We start from the raw sequence: 18,897 nt of genomic DNA on the forward strand, positions 1-18,897 counted from the left end.
TCCCTTATGGTGAGCCCTCCAAAACCCACCAAATAACCTACGGGACCCAACTGTTCACCACACCAATAACCCTTATGTCTGCAGATAACTCCTATTTGATGTTACTGTATGGTTTTGGTGAGCTCACCCCTTCCGCCACAAGTGTAGTAGTTAAGAGTGGGATGTGGGCCTGGGTCCCCCTGCTCTGCAGTCCACTGCACTGACCACCAGGCTACTTCAGAGACGTGCTTACTTCTCTACTAGGACTGGCCATAGCCTCTGAAACTGTCATGCAAACAGGTATGTACTGGTTCATTTATATCGGGGGGGGGGGAGGGGTTAGGGTTAGGGGTGAGTGACCACTATGGGTTAGGGTTAGGGAATGACCACTATTGGAGTATGGGAGGTCATGCTTATATCCCTCCAGGAATGTACTGGCTCATTTATATCTTTGGAGGGGGGGTTAGGGTTAGGGGTGAGTGACCACAATGGGCTAGGGTTAGGGAGTGACCACTATGGGTTAGGGTTTGGGAATGACCACTATGGGTTAGGGTTAGGGAATGACCACTATTGGAGTATGGGAGGTCATGCCTATATCCCTCCAGGAATGTACTGGCTCATTTATATCTTCGGAGGGGGGGTTAGGGTTAGGGGTAAGTGACCACTATGGGTTAGGGTTAGGGAGTGACCACTATGGGAATATGAGAGGTCATGCCTATATCCCTCCAGGAATATACTGGTTCATTTATATCTTCGGGGGGTGTTAGGGTTAGGGGTGAGTGACCACTATGGGCTAGGGTTAGGGAGTGACCACTATGGGTTAGCGTTTGGGAATGACCACTATGGGTTAGGGTTAGGGAATGACCACTATTTGAATATGGGAGGTCATGCCTATATCCCTCCAGGAATGTACTGGTTCATTTATATCTTCGGAGGGAGGGGGGTTGGGGTTAGGTTTAGGGGGGAGTGACCACTATGGGTTAGGGTTAGGGAGTGACCACTATGGGTTAGGGTTAGGGAATGACCACTATGGTTTAGGGTTAGGGAGTGACCACTATGGGAGTATGGGAGGTCATGCCTATATCCCTCCAGGAATGTACTGGTTCATTTATATCTTCGGAGGGGGGGGGGGGTTGAGGTTAGGGGTGAGTGACCTCTATGGGTTAGGGTTAGGGAGTGACCACTATGGGTTAGGGTTAAGGAACGACCATTATGGGAGTATGGGAGGTCATGCCTATATCCCTCCAGGAATGTACTGGTTCATTTATATCTTCAGGGGGGGGGGGGTAGGGGTAGGGGTAGGGGTGAGTGACCACTATGGGTTAGGGTGTAAACACTATGGGTTAGGGATAGGGAGTGACCACTATGAGTTATATATCCCTCCAGTGGTCATCTGATAAGCTTGGGTACCTTTATGACACTTATTCATTATTAAAACAGGTCTAGTCCCAAATGTCCAAACTGCACTGGACATATTATTAAATTGTCAATTATGGCAGAAAAACGTCCAGGTCATAAGCCTGCCCTAGTCCTGCCCACACCATGCCCCTTTGAGATTTAGATGAACTGCAGACGAACAGCATAGATACCCATCTAGAAAGCGGGTTTCGAAAATAGCGAATTGGAAATGTCCATCTGCCCTTTTGTGCCACCTTTTGGACATCTTTCTTTTTTGGAAAATGAGCCCCATGAGATAGCGTGACAGGAGTGGAGTGTGGGTGCCTCATTGCAGTGAATTCTTGCCTGTGGAGAGAACGGGAAGAATTTCTGTGCCATGCGGGGAAGTAGAGTTTAAACGTCTGAGGGAAGAGTAGGATTCCCAGGTCTGATCTCAGTAATTCTCTGGAAGTTCAGTGGACCTCATACGCATTTCTGTTTGGAAAATGAGAGAAGGCTGTACAGTGGAAACTGTGGACTATGCAAATTTTTGTTCCCTGAGCTCATCTTAAAAGCTCTTCCTGTTCTGATTTGGCTTCTCGGGTACAGTTTGTCTGGTTTGGAACAAAATTGGCGCTGTAAAATAAATAAATTACAGTGGCACCTTGGTTTACAAGCATAATTCGTTCCAGAAGCATGCTTGTAATCCAAAGCACTCGTATATCAAAGCAAATTTCCCCATAGGAAATAATGGAAACTCGGACGAAATGTTCTCATTAACTGGTCAAATGAATTACATTTTAGTGCAGGCCTTTAATACAACCGTAGATATGAAATAAATATTAAATGAGGACAAAAAGAAAGATGAAAAAAGAAAAAGAAACGGGGAGTGAGTTGAAATCAGCCATTAAGGTAGCTTGGCCATCACAACAGGACACAACCTTTGCAAGCAGGAGAAGGCACCGTTGCCCAGCTCCAGGAGTAACCGAAAACAGCAGGGTCAGAAGGGAGAGATGCCAGGGCATGGGGAGAGAGAAGAGAATGAGACTGAGATGCCAGACCATAGGGAAGGAAGGAAAGGAGATGCTAGAGCATGGAGGGAGACGTTGAGATGGAAGGAGAAGAGAGGAGAGAGATCACAGGGCATGGGGGCAGGGGAACAGACCATAGGGTCAGTTGGGGTGGGAAGGAAAGGAGAAGAGAGAGATGCCAGAGCATGGGGGAGGGAATGGAGACAGAAAGACAAAAATGGAAGAGATAGAGAAAGAGGGTGGACGCAGGATGGAATGGAGAGTGAAGAGAAGATGAGAAAAGCAGAAACCAGAGATGACAAAAGGTAGAAAAAAAAGGGTTTTTCTTGCTTTAGAATAATGTAATATTGTAGCTGTATTGATAAACATTTATAAATAGAAAATGGAAATAAGGTAATCTTTTTATTGGACTAATTTTAATACATTTGTTTACTAACTTTTAGAGACCAAAATCCCCTTCCTCAGGCAGTGGCGTACCAAGGGGAGAGTGTGTGTGTTTGGGGGGGGGGGAGGTCACCAGCAGCATCAGTCAGTTGAAGACGCTGCCATCGGCGGCCAGGAAGCTTTCCCTCTGCAATGTTCTGCCTTTTTGGGGACAGGAGGCTGAAGCAGAGAGGGAAAGCTTCTGGGGCCACCAAAAGCGACGTATTCTACTGACTGACGCTGCCGGCAGCCCGAAGTCTGCAGGTAAGCAAGAAAAGAAAAAGGTAGAAGAATCTTCATGAAATCCGATATTTTATTTCTCAAGATTGAGGCTGGCAATTGAGTAAAGCTTATGGAACAGAAAGCAAGGCTAGCTGCCTGTTTCTTTTTTTGACAGTTCGTTTCATTTCATGGTTATTACTAAAAATATTTTTTATTGTGGGGGGGGGGGGGTAAAAAAATGATCCACCCCAGGTGTCACATACCTTAGGTATGATAAGATAGACACTTTCAAAAAGAGTATGGTAATGTCCAATAAAATAAACTATTAACTACTAGATTCCACAGTTAATATTTCTTTATATCTTTTTTCATTATTTTATAGATATATATCTAAAATTATTACGGTGATGTGCTCAGACCATTAACCCAATAAATAGATGGCCCGAAGATTTTGAACGAATCTGGTCTCAGCTAGCCAGTATCAGTGTCCCTCCCCGACGAAGCGGACGAAACTCGAGTCGGGGGGACGGGAATCGATGAGGATAAAAACAATTATCTTTGGATTTTAATCTTCACTATATTTGTTAGAACACAGTCACCATTGAGATTTAACAAGACCAAGTTCAACAACAAAAACCTCTCCATTAAGATAAGTACAAATATAACAGTTGAATAGGTTTAAGATCATTTAGGGAGGGTCGGGGACAGGTGGTTGCAATGATGGTCCCCTTGTTAAACTCATGGTAGTGACTTCACTATTAATGGTCTGAGCACATCACCGTAATAATTTTAGATATATATCTATAAAATAATGAAAAAAGATATAAAGAAATATTAACTGTGGAATCTAGTAGTTAATAATTGAGAGTTGTTCACAGAATATCACTGTGTATCTTCCTATTATTATTCAATAAAATAAACTAAACAGGAAACAGCATTTTTCACTCAAAAATGAAGGAAAAAGCCTCAGAAAGGGCCCTCCCACCTCACCAAAACGGCTTAAAGACGCTGAGACGTCCGTTTCAAATAGTGTTTTAGAGTCTGATCGGTCGGGATAGACCCTGAGGCAGCATGAAAGTGTGAAACGCTGGCCACCGTTGATGTACCGATCAGCAAGATAAGTGGAACTATTTCCTCTATCCTCATTGTTTATTGGCATTGCACAGCACAGCATAAGGCACGAACATGTGATGAAGGTTTTTTGCCAGTGAGGTGACCGCTCGACCGCCTCTTTAAGCCGTTTTGGTGATGTGGGAGGGCCCTTTCTGAGGCTTTTTCCTTCATTTTTGAGTGAACTGGTCTATGCTGTTTCCTGGTTATTTTATTTTATTGCAAAAGCAACAAAACCAGAGAAAACAAGGGGTCCAACCTTGTCTGCAGTGAAAAACCAACCAGAAGCAAACAAACCAAAACTGCAGGCGTGTACACGATGCAGGCAAATTTTATTGTGACAAAAAAATTATATCTAAAAACCTTTTTACCAAGCAAGGGACCCAACACGGTCCGTGCTTCGGACAACCTTCATCAGGGGTCCTATTAGGTACAAATATAATACAAAATACAATATTAAAATTATTATGTGATGTAAACTATTAAATAAAATATACTATTTATAAAAGCATAGTGATCTTGTTTGTACATAAAGCAAGTGTATGGAAAGAAGGAAAGACTGCATGCAGTGAAAATAAACTGCATGCATAACATACATAAATGAACAAATCGAAGCATAGTGGATAACAGCAAGAAACAATAAAAGAAACGTGAAATAGGTAATAAAATAGCCAAAGTTTTCAAAACATCTGGGTTTTTCCTGGACATAGCCTAGGTATGCCACTGGTAGAGGGGCCTTCTGGGGGTGGGAACACCTAGTTAAATGGTTTGAGAAAACAAGGAAGGGCAATTTTTAAATGAATTTGCCCATGTTAACTAAGCAGTTCCCCAGGTAAATTCTCCAGACTGGCATTTGGCGTTTGCTCAGGAGACAAATATATGACCTGAAAGAGGGCAGGTCAGAGCAGGTAATGAGCATTTTGAAATCTCCATCTGCCCTTTGCACTTGCTCTATACTCCTGTGTAGCTCCACTCTTCCAGGTCCATTTAAAAAAAAAAAAAAAAATTTAAACGCTAACATTCATCTGTTCCACTGACGGAAGAGTCTGGAAAGTTGATAAAAGCGACTCAAGTTGAAGGCCGACCTGTTCTCGTTTTTCTGCAGGTTTCCTTTGACGTATCTGTCCAGGCGAGTAGCTGCCCTGCTTCGGACACCAAACACACTTTCATTCTCAAGCCCGTAGGGTTCCGCGACACCCTGGAGGTGACGGTCGCCTACAACTGCAGCTGTGGCTGCGCAGCCGAAGTGGAGCCGAACAGCGCCAAGTGCGGCAGCAACGGCACCTACGCCTGCGGCCTCTGCAAGTGTGACGCGGGCTACTTAGGAGCAAAGTGCGAATGCCGGGAAGGAGACAATGCGAACACGTATCAGAGCATGTGCCGGGAAGCGGAGGAGAAACCCCTCTGCAGCAGCCGAGGGGAGTGCAGCTGTAACCAGTGCGTCTGCTATGAGAGTGATTTTGGCAAGATCAGCGGCCCCTTCTGCGAGTGTGACGACTTCTCCTGCCCCAGGTACAAGGGCGTCCTCTGCTCAGGTGCGTTCAGGGTTTATGTCCTTTGTCAGCCTCAGGCGCTCTATGTTTGGCCAAACTGCTTAATGATACAATTTCAGACAGTGGCGTAGCAGGGATGAGCGGCGCCGCTCTTCCCCACCCCCCCTGCCACGCACACCCCTTCCCTCCCTCCATCCCCCTGGTACCTTTTTATCTTCAGCATGAGCAGCCAAGAGGCTTCGGCGCTCTCTGACATCACTTCCTAGGTGCGGGTCCCGGACGTGACGTCAGAGAGCGCTGAAGCTGCTCGCGCTGAAGATAAAAAGGTACGGGGGTGCGCGGCAGGGGGGCGGAGAGCAGGAGGGGTGCGAGCGCCCCCGGGAAGACTGCGCCCGGGGTGGACCGCACCCACCTTACTACGCCATTGGTTTCAGATGAGCCAGGTTGCTCTTTTTCAACCCATTCTGTTATGTCTTGCGGAATCTGAATCACTTCCTCTGTGCTCCATTGTAGACCTGGAAATATCTAATTGTAATAATTGAATGATGTCGATAGTTTATATGGGATACCAGGGGCTCATTTTCAAAAGAGAGAACTGTCCAAAAAGTGGCCTAAAGGGGCAGATGGATGTTTTTCTTCCTATACCCTTCTAATTCGATCTTTTATAGACGGATTTCTAGGCCGTTCACCCTCACTTCATCTAAATCTCAAGGGGCATGTTAGAGGCATGGGGTGGGTAGGACTAGAGCAGGCTTAAGACATGGACATTTTTCTGCCCTAATCAAACATTTAGGAATACACTTCTCCCTCCGTATCCACGGGGGTTAGGGGCAGAGCCGGCCCGCGAATATTAAAAAACCGCAAATAATATTCAGGCCGGTTCTGCCCCTAACCCCCGCTTCCCCCCGGCTATTTTAAGCCCTTTAAGCCCCCCCCTTAAGCCTTACCTCTTGGTCTAGCGGATCTTCCCACGCTCCTGCCCCGTGTAGATCGCTCATAGGAAATGACTGCCTTGAGCTCCTGTCGTAGCCTCGAGTGAGCAATCTGCACAGGGCAGGAGCATGGGAAGATCGCTCCTGCCCCGAAAACCCGCTAGACCACCAGGTAAGGCTTAAGGGGGGGGCTTACAGGGCTTAAAATAGCCCCAAAATTAAATTTTTTGTTTGTTTGTTTTAAAATCGCGAATAACCGAATCCGTGGATGCTGAAACTGTGGATTCGGAGGGGGAAGTGTGTATCCTAGGCACAATTTGGATGTTGGGGTCTAAAAAGGTGCATCCAGGAATTATTGTTTCACTTTTTTTTTTTTTTTTTTAACGTTGTCAGTGTTATCGTGGAACACAAGTCTCCTTTTTGGTCTTGTGTTGGCTTCTAATCTTCAATCCATCAGTCACTTTGACGCTAGGACTCTCTCCGAAAGTCCTGCGACTTATCTCGACTGCTGACCCTATTGAAGAAGGTTTTCAGAGCAATAAGTTTCAACTTTCAAGTTTATTGTAGTTTTGATTTAAACGCAATATCAAGTATTTTCAATGCGTATAACAATAATAAAAAATTGGGGGGAACAAAGAAAATCATTAAGACAATAAACATACAAGCCTATCCATAGTTAATTAAAGATACATAAGGAATATAAGGAAAAACTACATTTGTTTTAAAAGAAAAAAAAAAACCCCCCGAAAATAAAAAACATTTAGGAAAGGAACAACATCGGGAAGGGGATTAAAAAATATTTTAATAAAATTTGGTTTGGAAAAAAATGTTTAAAAAAAAAAAAAAAGGCTTAATCTAGAAGTAAATAGGAAAATCAAAAAAGATTATCTGATCTAAGATTCCTATGTATCTTTATAAAGATAGCTTTTTAGTTTGCTTTAAAATTTTTCTAAAGAGGTTTCAGCGCGCAGAAAAATTGGAAGATTATTCCAAAGCTGGGGTCCCAAGATAGTGAAAGTTGTAGTTCTTCTAGTGCCAATTATTTTCACACCATCCCAAGATTTAAGAATATAAGAACATAAGAAGTTGCCCCCGCTGAGTCAGACCAGAAGTCCATCTTGCTCAGCGGTCCGCTCCCGCGGCGGCCCATCAGGCCTAGTGCCTGAACAGTGGTCCCTGATTAATTTTGTAACTTACCTCTAACCCCATCCCTATAATCTACCTCTACTCTTATCTGTACCCCTCAATCCCTTTGTCTTCCAAATACCTATCCAAAGCTTGGTCTTATTCTTTAAACCAGTAGCCTCACAACCCCCAGACCCCACTCCGGCCCATCTTTCTATAAAATTGCTGCGTGAAATGGCGTGGGAGCCGCGTTAGTCCACTTTTTAAAAGATTATATATAGAAATAAAACTAAACAAGAGGAATAAAGGTGATATCTTTTCATGCGGCTGTCCCCCCCTTTACAAAAGCGTAGTGCGGTTTTCAGCACCGGCCGCGGATGTAATGGCTCCGACGCTCATAGGGATTTAATGGGTGTCGGAGCGATTGCCGCGCAGTAGCCATTCCCGCACCTTTGTAAAAGAAGGCCTAAGTTAGTCCAAGAAAACAGTATCACATTTATTCCTTTTGTTTCATTTTAGTTTTATTTATTTCTATATATTATCTTAATGTGGAGGAAAAGTCCATAGTCTGTTATTGAGAAAGACATGGGGGAAGCCACTGCTTGCTTTGGATCGGTAGCATGGAATGTTGCTACTCTTTGGGTTCTAGAATCTTGTTACTCTCTGGGATTCCGGAATCTTGCTGTTCTTTGAGATTCTGTATGGAATGTTGCTATTCTTTGGGGTTCTAGAATCTTGTTACTCTCTGGGATTCCGGAATCTTGCTGTTCTTTGAGATTCTGTATGGAATGTTGCTACTCTTTGGGGTTCTAGAATCTTGTTACTCTCTGGGATTCCGGAATCTTGCTGTTCTTTGAGATTCTATATGGAATGTTGCTACTCTTTAGGGTTCTAGAATCTTGTTACTCTCTGGGATTCCGGAATCTTGCTGTTCTTTGAGATTCTGTATGGAATGTTGCTACTCTTTGGGGTTCTAGAATCTTGTTACTCTCTGGGATTCCGGAATCTTGCTATTCGTTGAGATTATGTATGGAATGTTGCTACTCTTTGGGATTCTAGAATCTTGTTACTCTCTGGGATTCCGGAATCTTGCTGTTCTTTGAGATTCTGTATGGAATGTTGCTACTCCTTGGGTTTTGGCCAGGTACTAGGGATCTAGATTGGCCACCATGAGAATGGGCTACTGGACTTGATGGACCATTGGTCTGACCCAGTAAGGCTATTCTTATGTTCTTACCACACCATTTCATTCAGCATTTGTATGGAAAAACGGGCTGGAAAGTTGCAAAGAGCCTTCAACCACAGCTGTTTGGGGGTAGGGGGAGGGCTAGGCAGTAAAAATAGAAGAAAACTCCCAATCTAGTCCCGCTTTTCCTGTGATGGTCCTTTGGTTGAGAGGCAGTTTTATAGTCGTTCTTGATGATGGGCTGTTAATGGGGAATTACAGGGGCATATATAAAGCTTTGGATTCCCTGCTTCTTAGTTGTTTAGAAATGTATTCAAACTACATGGACTTTTACCTAGTTATTTTCTTTGAATTTGTTATTAGAAAGCGCCCTACATGGGATTCGCGGATCTTTGACTTTCCATCTATTAAGGGATGTGTTTACAAACGATTCTTTGGCCGAATTCCATCTTCTCAGGCCGGTATATGGGATAAACATCTTGGTAATTTTATATTAAGTTCCAAAACCTATCTGGCACTTAGAAAATTGTTAAAAACATACTAGTGTGGTAAATTTTTTAACTAATGGATTGTAATTCACTGTGAATGTCTAGTATCTTTACTGTGTAAATTGCGCAGAACTGAGAGGTAGCCGACCCATATTAGGGAAGAAACAATACTTAACAGGTTCAAAGGAACACTCAAATGTTGGCTTTAGAAGGACGCATTTGAAACTTGAAACCTTTTGAGGCGACCCCTTTCTTAAAGGAAATTTAAATGGAAATAATTACCTCCCCCTTTGTTCTAACTAGAGGATGACACAGGGAAAAAATCTGACCCCGTCACTGCCCCTTCACTGGACCACGGTCCCCTTCATCGCCCCCGTCCCTGCCGTCCCCTTCACTGCCCTGTCCCCTTTACCGCCCCGTCTCCGCCCGTCCCCGCAGCATCCACCCTTCCCTCTCACCACTTCACCGCCCTTCAGTGGCCCGAGAATCTCCCTCCCCTCCCCCTTACCTTTGTGGCACGTTAGTAAAGAAACCCAACACGGGGCCAACACGGTTTTGGAGCTTTGGAAAAAGTTAACATAAGCGTTGCCTAAGTCATTTCCGAATATCGATTACAAGCAACGGAGCTGGTTTGGCGCAGGATGTTTGAGCTAAGTACCTTACACAATATATGAAGAATTTTGTGTATGAATCGTTACAATTTTGAATGAACTGAATGAACTTTATTTTTTGCTATGAATTGAACAGCAATTTAAAATGAACTGTGGGTTTATTTCAGCTGAAGTAACTTCATTTTTAAATACTTTTTAACATTTCAGCATTTTTTCCTGCTTTTTCTATGAACTTCTAGCTTTTTTAGTCTTTCAAGCACTATAGCACTTTCAAGTTTGATGAGTTTAAATGAAATGTAGGATTGTTTAGTTTAAAATAAGGAGTTAAGATATACTTGAAACATAATGAAAGAAATTGAAATGTAAGAAGATAATTAAATTGACACTCTAATAGAGGTTGGTCTTGAAAGCAGTGTTCCCGCTAAGCTGCGCTGGGGTGCGCTGGCGCACAAAATATTACCTCGCAGCGCACATGTTTCTCGTCACAGCGCACACAGTGTAGAGCACAGTTCTTCAACCGCCGGTCCGCAAACAAAATCTTGCCGGTCCGCGAAGGATTCGGTCCCCGCCGCAACGAAAGGCCGGCGTCAGCTGACTTGCAACTTCCTGTTGCAGTCGCTGTGCCGGGACTCCTGCCTTCGCCGGGACTCCTGCCTTCGCCGGGACTCCTGCCTTCCACCGCGTTTGCCTCCTGCCTTGTCTCCGCACCTCCAGACCAGCAGCGGCAACTGTGTATGCTTTTAACTTCGGCACAGAGCTGCCCCTAATCAATAGTTTAGCGCGGTTTCATAAGGCAGCCTCGGGGCCTTTGCTAGGCCGGCCCACATCGCATCATCGAAGCGGGCCGGCTATCAAAGGCCCCGAGGCTGCCTCATGAAACCGCGCTAAACTATTGATTAGGGGCAGCTCTGTGCCGAAGTTAAAAGCATACAGAGCTGCCGCTGCTGGTCTGAACTCTTGGGCCGCTGAAGGAGGGCAAAAAGCAGCTGTCCTGGAGGTTTCCCTTCCTCTCGCCTTTACAGGTTCCTTTTTTCCACCTTTTTTTTTTTTCCTTCAAACGGCAACGGGCCCCAGCATCGACATCAATCAAGTAAGTTCCACTGTCAATCAAGCGGTTCTGCTCGGCCAAAGCTTCCCCTGTGACATGAGCCACCCTCAGGGGAAAGAAAGTGACCCACAAAGGTGAGGGGAAGGGGGGCAGATGATGGAAGTTGGGGGGGGGGGGGAGAGAGAGAGAGAGAGAGAGAAGGGGCAGATGATGGAATGGAGGAGATGAGAGAGAGAGAGAAGGGGACAGATGATGGAAGTGAGAAGAAGGGAGAGAGAGCAGAAGGCAGATGGATGTCAGTTGAGAAGGGAGAGCAGATGCTGAATGGAAGTGGGGAAAGAACACATACTGGATGGAAGGAGGAGATAAATAAAGGGGGAAGAAAATAGTAAGATAATGGAGGGGTGAGGGAAAGGGGTGACAAGCTGTGTGTAGACACAGTGAAAAGAGGGAAACGGGACTAAATAGTAAGAAAGAATTTAATTTAGATGGAGGCAGAAAATAGAGAAGGAAGACCAGAGAAGAAAAGGGAAGAGAGAGCAGAGAATGATCAGATCTGAGTGGAGGAAATGAGAAGAGAGATATGCTAAAAACCACAGGGGGGAGGGAAGGATAGAGATGCCAGACCATGAGGGGAACAGAAGGAAGATGATGGATGCTAGACCAAATTGGGGGGTGGGGGGGGGGCAGGAGGAGAGATGGCAGGGAAAGACAGACAGTGAATGGAAGGGGCAGATGCTGGACTGAAGAGACAGAGAAGGTTATCATGCTGCTGTACCGGGCCATGGTACGCCCTCACCTGGAGTACTGCGTCCAGCACTGGTACTTTAAGAAGGACACGGTACTACTCGAAAGGATCCAGAGAAGAGCAACTAAAATGGTTAAGGGGCTGGAGGAGTTGCCGTACAGCGAAAGATTAGAGAAACTGGGCCTCTTCTCCCTTGAGCAGAGGAGATTGAGAGGGGACATGATAGAAACATTCAAGGTACTGAAGGGAATAGACTTAGTAGCTAAGGCAGGGAGAACGAGAGGGCACTCTCTAAAGTTGAAAGGGGATAGATTCCATACAAACGTAAGGAAGTTCTGTGGTAGAAAGCAACATATTTATTTGGCTCATAACTTGCTGGCGCCCGATATTTTTAGCTCACAGTGAAAAAAGTTTGCTCACAACACCCGCCCGCTTAGAGGGAACACTGGGACTCTTGAGTCTCAAAAAAAATGATATGCTGATTCTTTAATTAAATTTTTAAATTTTAAATTAAAGTAAATTTAATTTAATTTAAGTAATTTAAAATAGATTATAAGTTATATGTTGATTCTCTACTAAATTAATTAATATTAGATTAAAAGTTATTAATTAATTAATTAATTAATTAATTAAAGTAATAAAATAAATATTTTGGGAGGAAGGTGGGGAATTAGCCTGTGATGTCATAAGGAGGCAAGAGAGTAATTCATTCTTCTCTTGAATAGTTCCAGTTGGAAAGATCTACTCCTAAGTCTGAGGCATTTCCCCGTAATAATTAATTAATAATTGTAATATTCTAAATAACTAGATTTAAGGTTTACAGTAAATTTTAACAAATTATTTTGGAATCGGTGTCTCGCTTTTTTGAGTTTTGTGAATGGTTTTTGTTATTTGTTTATTTTATTAATATAGTACCATCATGAAAAAAATAAGACATCCCCATAAATAAGCCCTAGTGCGTTTTTTGGACCCAAAATTAATATGAGACACTGTCTTATTTTCGGGAAAACATCGTAGTTGTGCCTGAACAGAAATCTCTGGAGTCGATTTGTGAGGACTTAAAACGCGTAAATTTGGACAGTTTGCCTCCCCGGGTCCGTAGCCATGTCTTGAATAGACTGCAGTTGTATTCCATCCCGCCTGTCTGATCTGGGGGGAGGAGGGGGGTTGGGGGGGGGGGTTCTGGGCAGGGTTTGCTTTTTTGGGGGGGGATTGGGGGGTCGGGATACTTTGTAACCTGAGAGGACATCAGAGTCCAGTCCTCTTGGGGGAAGGGAGCTTTGTTTTCAATATTTGAAATACTTTTTGTCCCGCTGTTTACTTTTGTTATGGTTGTTGCTTAATAAAAACAGGTTTCACTTAAGACGTTACTTTTGATACTCACATTTATGCTGTTCTAATTTATGTTCTTTTAGTTTGTATTTCTGCAACGTGTACACATTTTTTCAGACCGATTCCCATGCCCTTGAGCCAGGCTTCCGATTGGAGGCCAAAACACAGACTCTGTCAGGTCTCCGAAGGCAAAGGACTCTGCATCCATGTATTAATCCATGTATTTAATTTTGGCTTCCGAGTTTCTGTGAATAAAATCTGTTGGTTCCAAGGCTGAGGTGTTCAGTCCCGATCCCTGCTTGTTTTCTCCCTCTGCCTGAAACTGATGCCAGCCTACTCCCCTCTGACGCAGACCTCCTGTACCTCTGTGGGGCAGACTGGCATCACTTTCAAAGAAACATAAGAATTGCCGCTGCTGGGTCAGACCAGTGGTCCATCTTGCCCAGCGGTCCTTAGGTCAAAGTCCAGTGCCCCAACTGAGTCTAGCCTTACCTGCGTACGTACTAGTTCAGCAGGAACTTGTCTAACTTTGTCTTGAATCCCTGGAGGGTGTTGTCACCTATAACAGCGTTCCAGTTTTTCACCACTCTCTGGGTGAAGAAGAACTTCCTTACGTTTGTACGGAATCTAACCCCTTTTAACTTTAGCGAGTTCCCTCTCGTTCTTCCTACCTTGGAGAGGGTGAACAATCTGTTTTTATCTACTAAGTCTATTCTCTTCATTATCTTGAATGTTTCGATCATGTCCCCTCTTTTCAAGGACACATACGGTTACTGGGAAGGCAGATGCGGGCAGGGCTTGAGCTGGGGGAGGTAATTGGAGGTGGCAGTGGGGACAGTAGCAAGGCTTTCCAATTGGGTTCAGCAGTTGGCAGAAACTGGAATTTATACTGGCCATTTTTCTATCCTGTTTTTATGAGAGATCAGTGCCCTGTTTTTTTAACCGACTAGAGTGCTTTAAGATATCAGATATTAGACTCCCTCTGCAGCTCTGAAATTAGAAATCAGTGGCATACGCAGGGCTGGAAAAATATTTTGAAATGTTAAGCTTTGGCCACAGTGAGGTTTTTTTGTTGTTTTTTTTTAAGAGAGAGGATTTTTATTTTATGCTTTTGTTTCTTTTGGCTTTGGATTTTTTTTCATCATGGAAGGGAGAAGCTGGAACATTTTTCTTCTGTTTTTACTTTCCCTTTTTCTCCCCTGTACCTCCCGACGTCCCGTAGACCTTGGCCCTCCCTTTCTGCTCCCGCCTCTCCCCCCCCCCATCTCCTCTAAGGACTTTCTCAGGCATGGTGCTTGAAGCTGGCTGCCAAATTCCAACTGCTTTGGTTAAAATGTCTGTGAGAATTCCATCCGCACAACCGCTCACGTGCAATCATAATTATGTCTTTTAACATACACGCAAATACACACACTCTGATTACTTCTCAGAGTAAAGTGCCAATTTAACTAAACAGCCTTAGGCTAAAATGAAATCTCATTCTATAATGTAGCATTATGACAATTTAGTGTGTTATTACAACATGGTTTAGGTTTGTTTTATTTTTCAGGGGGGGGGGAGTGAGCTAGGAAGCTGGAAACCCAACTAGCCTAGAAATTCTGCCTCTTCTTAAGCATTTGTCGATCTCATTCAGTGCTGTTGTTGGAAAATTGTTATCCTTTTATTTGCCTCCACTATTTCTTGTTAAAGAACTGTAATGGCACAGCACTGCCCTAATGTGGCCATAAAAATATAGCTCTGCAAACAGAAACTGGTAAACTTTCCTTTAGATCTACCTATATTATTGTTCTTTATTAGGGGCAGTAGAATTATAGCATCCACTCCCAGGTGTGGAGTAGGGTTATCATATATGTAAAGACAAAAAAAGAGGACACATGACCATACCCACAATCCTGCCCACACTCCACCAATTTCAGTGGTCCCCTTTCCCATCCTCTGTATCCTTTTATTGCTTCTCTCTCTCCTTCGAACCCCCCCCCCCCCCCCGTCTCCTGTGGGTGCTTTCTTTCTTTCTTTCTTCTCTTTTCAACTTCCCCCCTCCCACAATGAGTGACCCTCTTCTTCCAACCTCCTCTCCTGCTTTTTCTGTCTCTCCCCTCCCATCCAGCAGTACCCTACTCCATGCTCTTTTCTCCAGCACTCTCCATTCCATAATGCTTCTCCAGCCTTCCCTCACTCCATTCTGTTTCTCCAGCCCCTCCCTCCATGCTGTTTCTCCAGCCCTCCCTTCATGCTTTTCTCTAGCCCCACTCCATGCGGTTTCTCTAGCCCCCTCCCTACCTGCTATTTCTCCAGTGCTCCCTCCCTCCCTGCCGTTTCTCCATCCCACCCTCCATGCTGTTTCTCCATCCCCCTCCATCCCTCCCCCATGCTGTTTTTCTAGCCCCCTCCTTCCATGCTGTTTCTCCATCCCTCTCCGTCTCTCCTTCCATGCTGTTTCTCCAGCCCCCTCCATGCTGTTTTTGCAGGCCCCCTCCAAGCTGTTTCTCCAGCCCTTCCTCCCTCCATGCTATTTACCAGCCCCCTCGCCTCCCTTCCCACCTCCGCCACTGCTTCACCTCATAATCTCTCTAGTTCTCGACTCCCCCACCTACCTCCCGGAAACTGTAATTGAATCAGGCAGCCAGCAGCAGCAATAAGGTAAACCTACTACCGCCGGCCCTCCCCAGTGACTGGGAACAGGAAGTTGTTGCAGAGAGGTGGCTTCTGGGGCAGGCTGGCAATAGCAGGCTCACTTGTTGCTGCTGCCAGCTGCCCGAGGATTCAATTACAGCGGCTGGGCCCGGAGAGGAGCTAGATGGAGTTAGGAGATGCCTGGAGCTTCTCTATTTTCAAAGGGCAGATTCTAGAAATGGCACATGACTCAGCAAGTGCCTAGGGAAACAGTACCTACCGCATGGCAATCAAAGTTAGGTGCTATTTGTAGCATCGCGCCTAGCGGCGCTTAAATCAATTTAAGCACTGGTAGGCGTGAAGAACTTTGCCACCAGTATATTAAGCCAGGGTTTTCTTGGCCTAAAATCCACTCCTAATCATGCCTACTTGCTGGTAGGTGCTAATAGGCACCTCGAGTTAGGCGCCTACCGGCTAATTAATTTTTTAATCATTTTTTAATTGGCTTTTAATGGCACTTTCAATTATCTGCACCAGTTAAGCCAATAAAAAAAATGAATTTAGGCGCCTAGATTGGGTAGGTGCCCTGATCGAGCCACCTATCTTTAAGCATCATTTATAGCAAACCTTTCAGCACCGTGGTACACTAAACCCGGTGCCGCGGCCGGAAGGCACCTGGAAGTGCCCAGAACTTCGATGCGATGATCATCACGTCAACGTCTCCACATGCGCGGAGGCTCTCCAGCCGCATTCCTGAACCTGTCACCACCGGTAGGGGGATCCTGGAGGAGGAAGAGAGATGCTGGCGAGGAGGAGAGTCATCGGCACCAGCTGACTGCCTGCAGGATGTGGCTCTTGCCGTGAGAGGCTCATTCTGTAAGCAGTCAGCTGGCGCCGGCGCCTCTTCTCCTCGCCAGCATCTCGCGGCACACCTGGAATCTGCCGCGGTACACTGATTTATAGAATCGGGGCCAAAGTGTATGTTAACTCAATCTGCCAAGCAGCAGAGGTCAATGCCAAGGAGTGAGGATAACACATCTGGGGCACATTCTGATTGATGATACCCCAGATCCAGGGCTGTTCCTAGGGCAGGTGAATCAGGTCATCAGTTTTGTCCTAGACGTTTTGGGCCAAATGCTTCTGCATTACATCGATAGGTTCTCTTTCCTCTCCCTGAGAGGGGACATGATCGAAACATTCAAAATACGGAAGGGAATAGACTTAGCAGATAAAGACAGGTTGTTCACCCTCTCCAAGGTATGGAGAACGAGAGGGCACTCGCTAAAGTTGAAAGGGGATAGATTCCGTACGAACGTAAGGAAGTTTTTCTTCACCCAGAGAGTGGTAGAAAGCTGGAACGCTCTTCCGGAGGCTTTTATAGGGGAAAACACCCTCCAGGGATTCAAATAGGGGAAACACCCTCCAGGGATTCAAGACAAAGTTAGACAAGTTCCTGCTGAACCAGAACGTACGCAGGTAGGGCTAGTCTCAGTTAGGGTGCTGGTCTTTAACCAGGGGGCCGCCACGTGAGCGGACTGCTGGGCATGATGGACCAATGGTCTGACCCAGCAGCAGCAATCCCTCCCTTTCTGATGTCATGCTTTCCACCCTCTCTGTCTCACAGTGGCAGGAGGAGTCGGGGAGCAGCTCTTCTTGGCCCTGATGCACAAAAGGTTTCCTTGCCAGTTAGGGTGGTTAAAACCAGTTTTATTTGCAAGGAAACTCTCCTGCCAGTGTTGGAAAGGGTTCTTCTTGGCTGCTACCGATCGATTGTCATAGCAGCCACCGATAATTCTATGCCACGCATTACAAGGAGCTCATTAGTATTATAATGAGCACTCCATGTAATGCACAGCAAAACAACATGTTGTTTAGTGAGCAAACTTTAATGTCGAAAGCGCGCAGGACACTGGCGCCCCGACAGTCCCACCCCGACATTTGCGCTCAGGACAAATGCACGCCGCCAGTTTCGCCAGTGTGAGGCCTTCTCGTTTGCACTATAAGGGGGGTGGGGTTCCCCCACTACAGTTACAACTCCTCGCGCTCCCATTGGGGAGGGAAGCCCCCCCAGTACACTGAAAACTCCCGTTCTCTTTCCCGTTTTTGCTTTTCAGGAGTTTTCAGAGTAGTTCCACACCCCACCCACCCCAGCGGGAGTGGGAAGAATTGTAACTGTAGTGGGACATTCCTACCCCCACACCCCCCCCCCTCATAACGCAAATGGGAAGGCCTCAAACTGGCGGAACTGGCAGCATGCATTTGGTCGCGCAAATGTCAAGGCGGGATTGTCGGCGTGCCAATATCCTGCGCGCTTTTGACGAGTCACCATCTTTAACGGTAGCCTCTGAGCTGTTGTAGCCTTACTTTCCTGAGAGAGTGCGGCGCAGTGGTTAAAGCTACAGCCTCAGCACCCTGGGGTTGTGGGTTCAAACCCACGCTGCACCTTGTGACCCTGTTCAAGTCACTTAATCCCCCCATTGCCCCAGGTACACAAGCTAGATTGTGAGCCCACCGGGACAGACAGGGAAAAATCCTTGAGTACCTGAATACATTCATGTAAACCATTCTGAGCTCTCCTAGGAGAGCAGTATAGAAAATTGAATAAATAAAATGATCTACTAATATACGTGAGGAAGTGAGAAAGCGAAGACAGGACCTGTATAATGCAAGATGGCTGCGAGCCCTGTAAGCAGAGCAAAAGAGAAGAGTAAACAGAGGAATCTAAGTTCAGGAAAAAGCCTATATAAGATAATTCACTACTTCTCGATCATGATTTGTGAACAAATCTCAAACCCTTTCTGATTACAAATCTCGGTTCATAGAGACTCAGAAATAAGAAGACTGCAGCCTTTTTGAGGTTTAACAGTGTTTTTTGTAAGTCAACGTTTATTTAAATTTTAGATTCAAATATACATTGCAAAAAAAAAAATGTAATAAGAATAACAGCAAAATTAAAAATAAATAAATACATACATTTGTTTATATACACCCCCCCTCTCCTTTTATAAAACTGTGATTTATTTATTTATTTATTTATTTATTTAGATTTATATCCCGTTCTCCCAGTAGCTCATAGCGGTTTTTAGCGCCGGCCAGCTCGCTGAATGCTCCGTGCAGCTCTAACGCCCATAGAGTTCCTATGAGCAGCGTGGAGCATTCAGAACGCCAGCCAGTGCTAA

General features: G+C 45.2%; 1 protein-coding gene across 1 annotated transcript in view; it reads left to right on the top strand.

Annotated features, from left to right (window-relative positions):
* Window positions 1-18,897, top strand: part of ITGB5 (integrin subunit beta 5) — a 159,411-nt gene that overhangs the window by 107,364 nt on the left and 33,150 nt on the right. The window contains exon 10 of the mRNA XM_033945617.1: window positions 5,248-5,677. Within this exon, the coding sequence (XP_033801508.1) occupies window positions 5,248-5,677 (430 nt within the window). The remainder of the gene's footprint in view (window positions 1-5,247; window positions 5,678-18,897) is intronic.

This window comes from Geotrypetes seraphini, chromosome 5 (assembly GCF_902459505.1).
Source record: "Geotrypetes seraphini chromosome 5, aGeoSer1.1, whole genome shotgun sequence".
Lineage (NCBI taxonomy): Eukaryota > Metazoa > Chordata > Amphibia > Gymnophiona > Dermophiidae > Geotrypetes > Geotrypetes seraphini.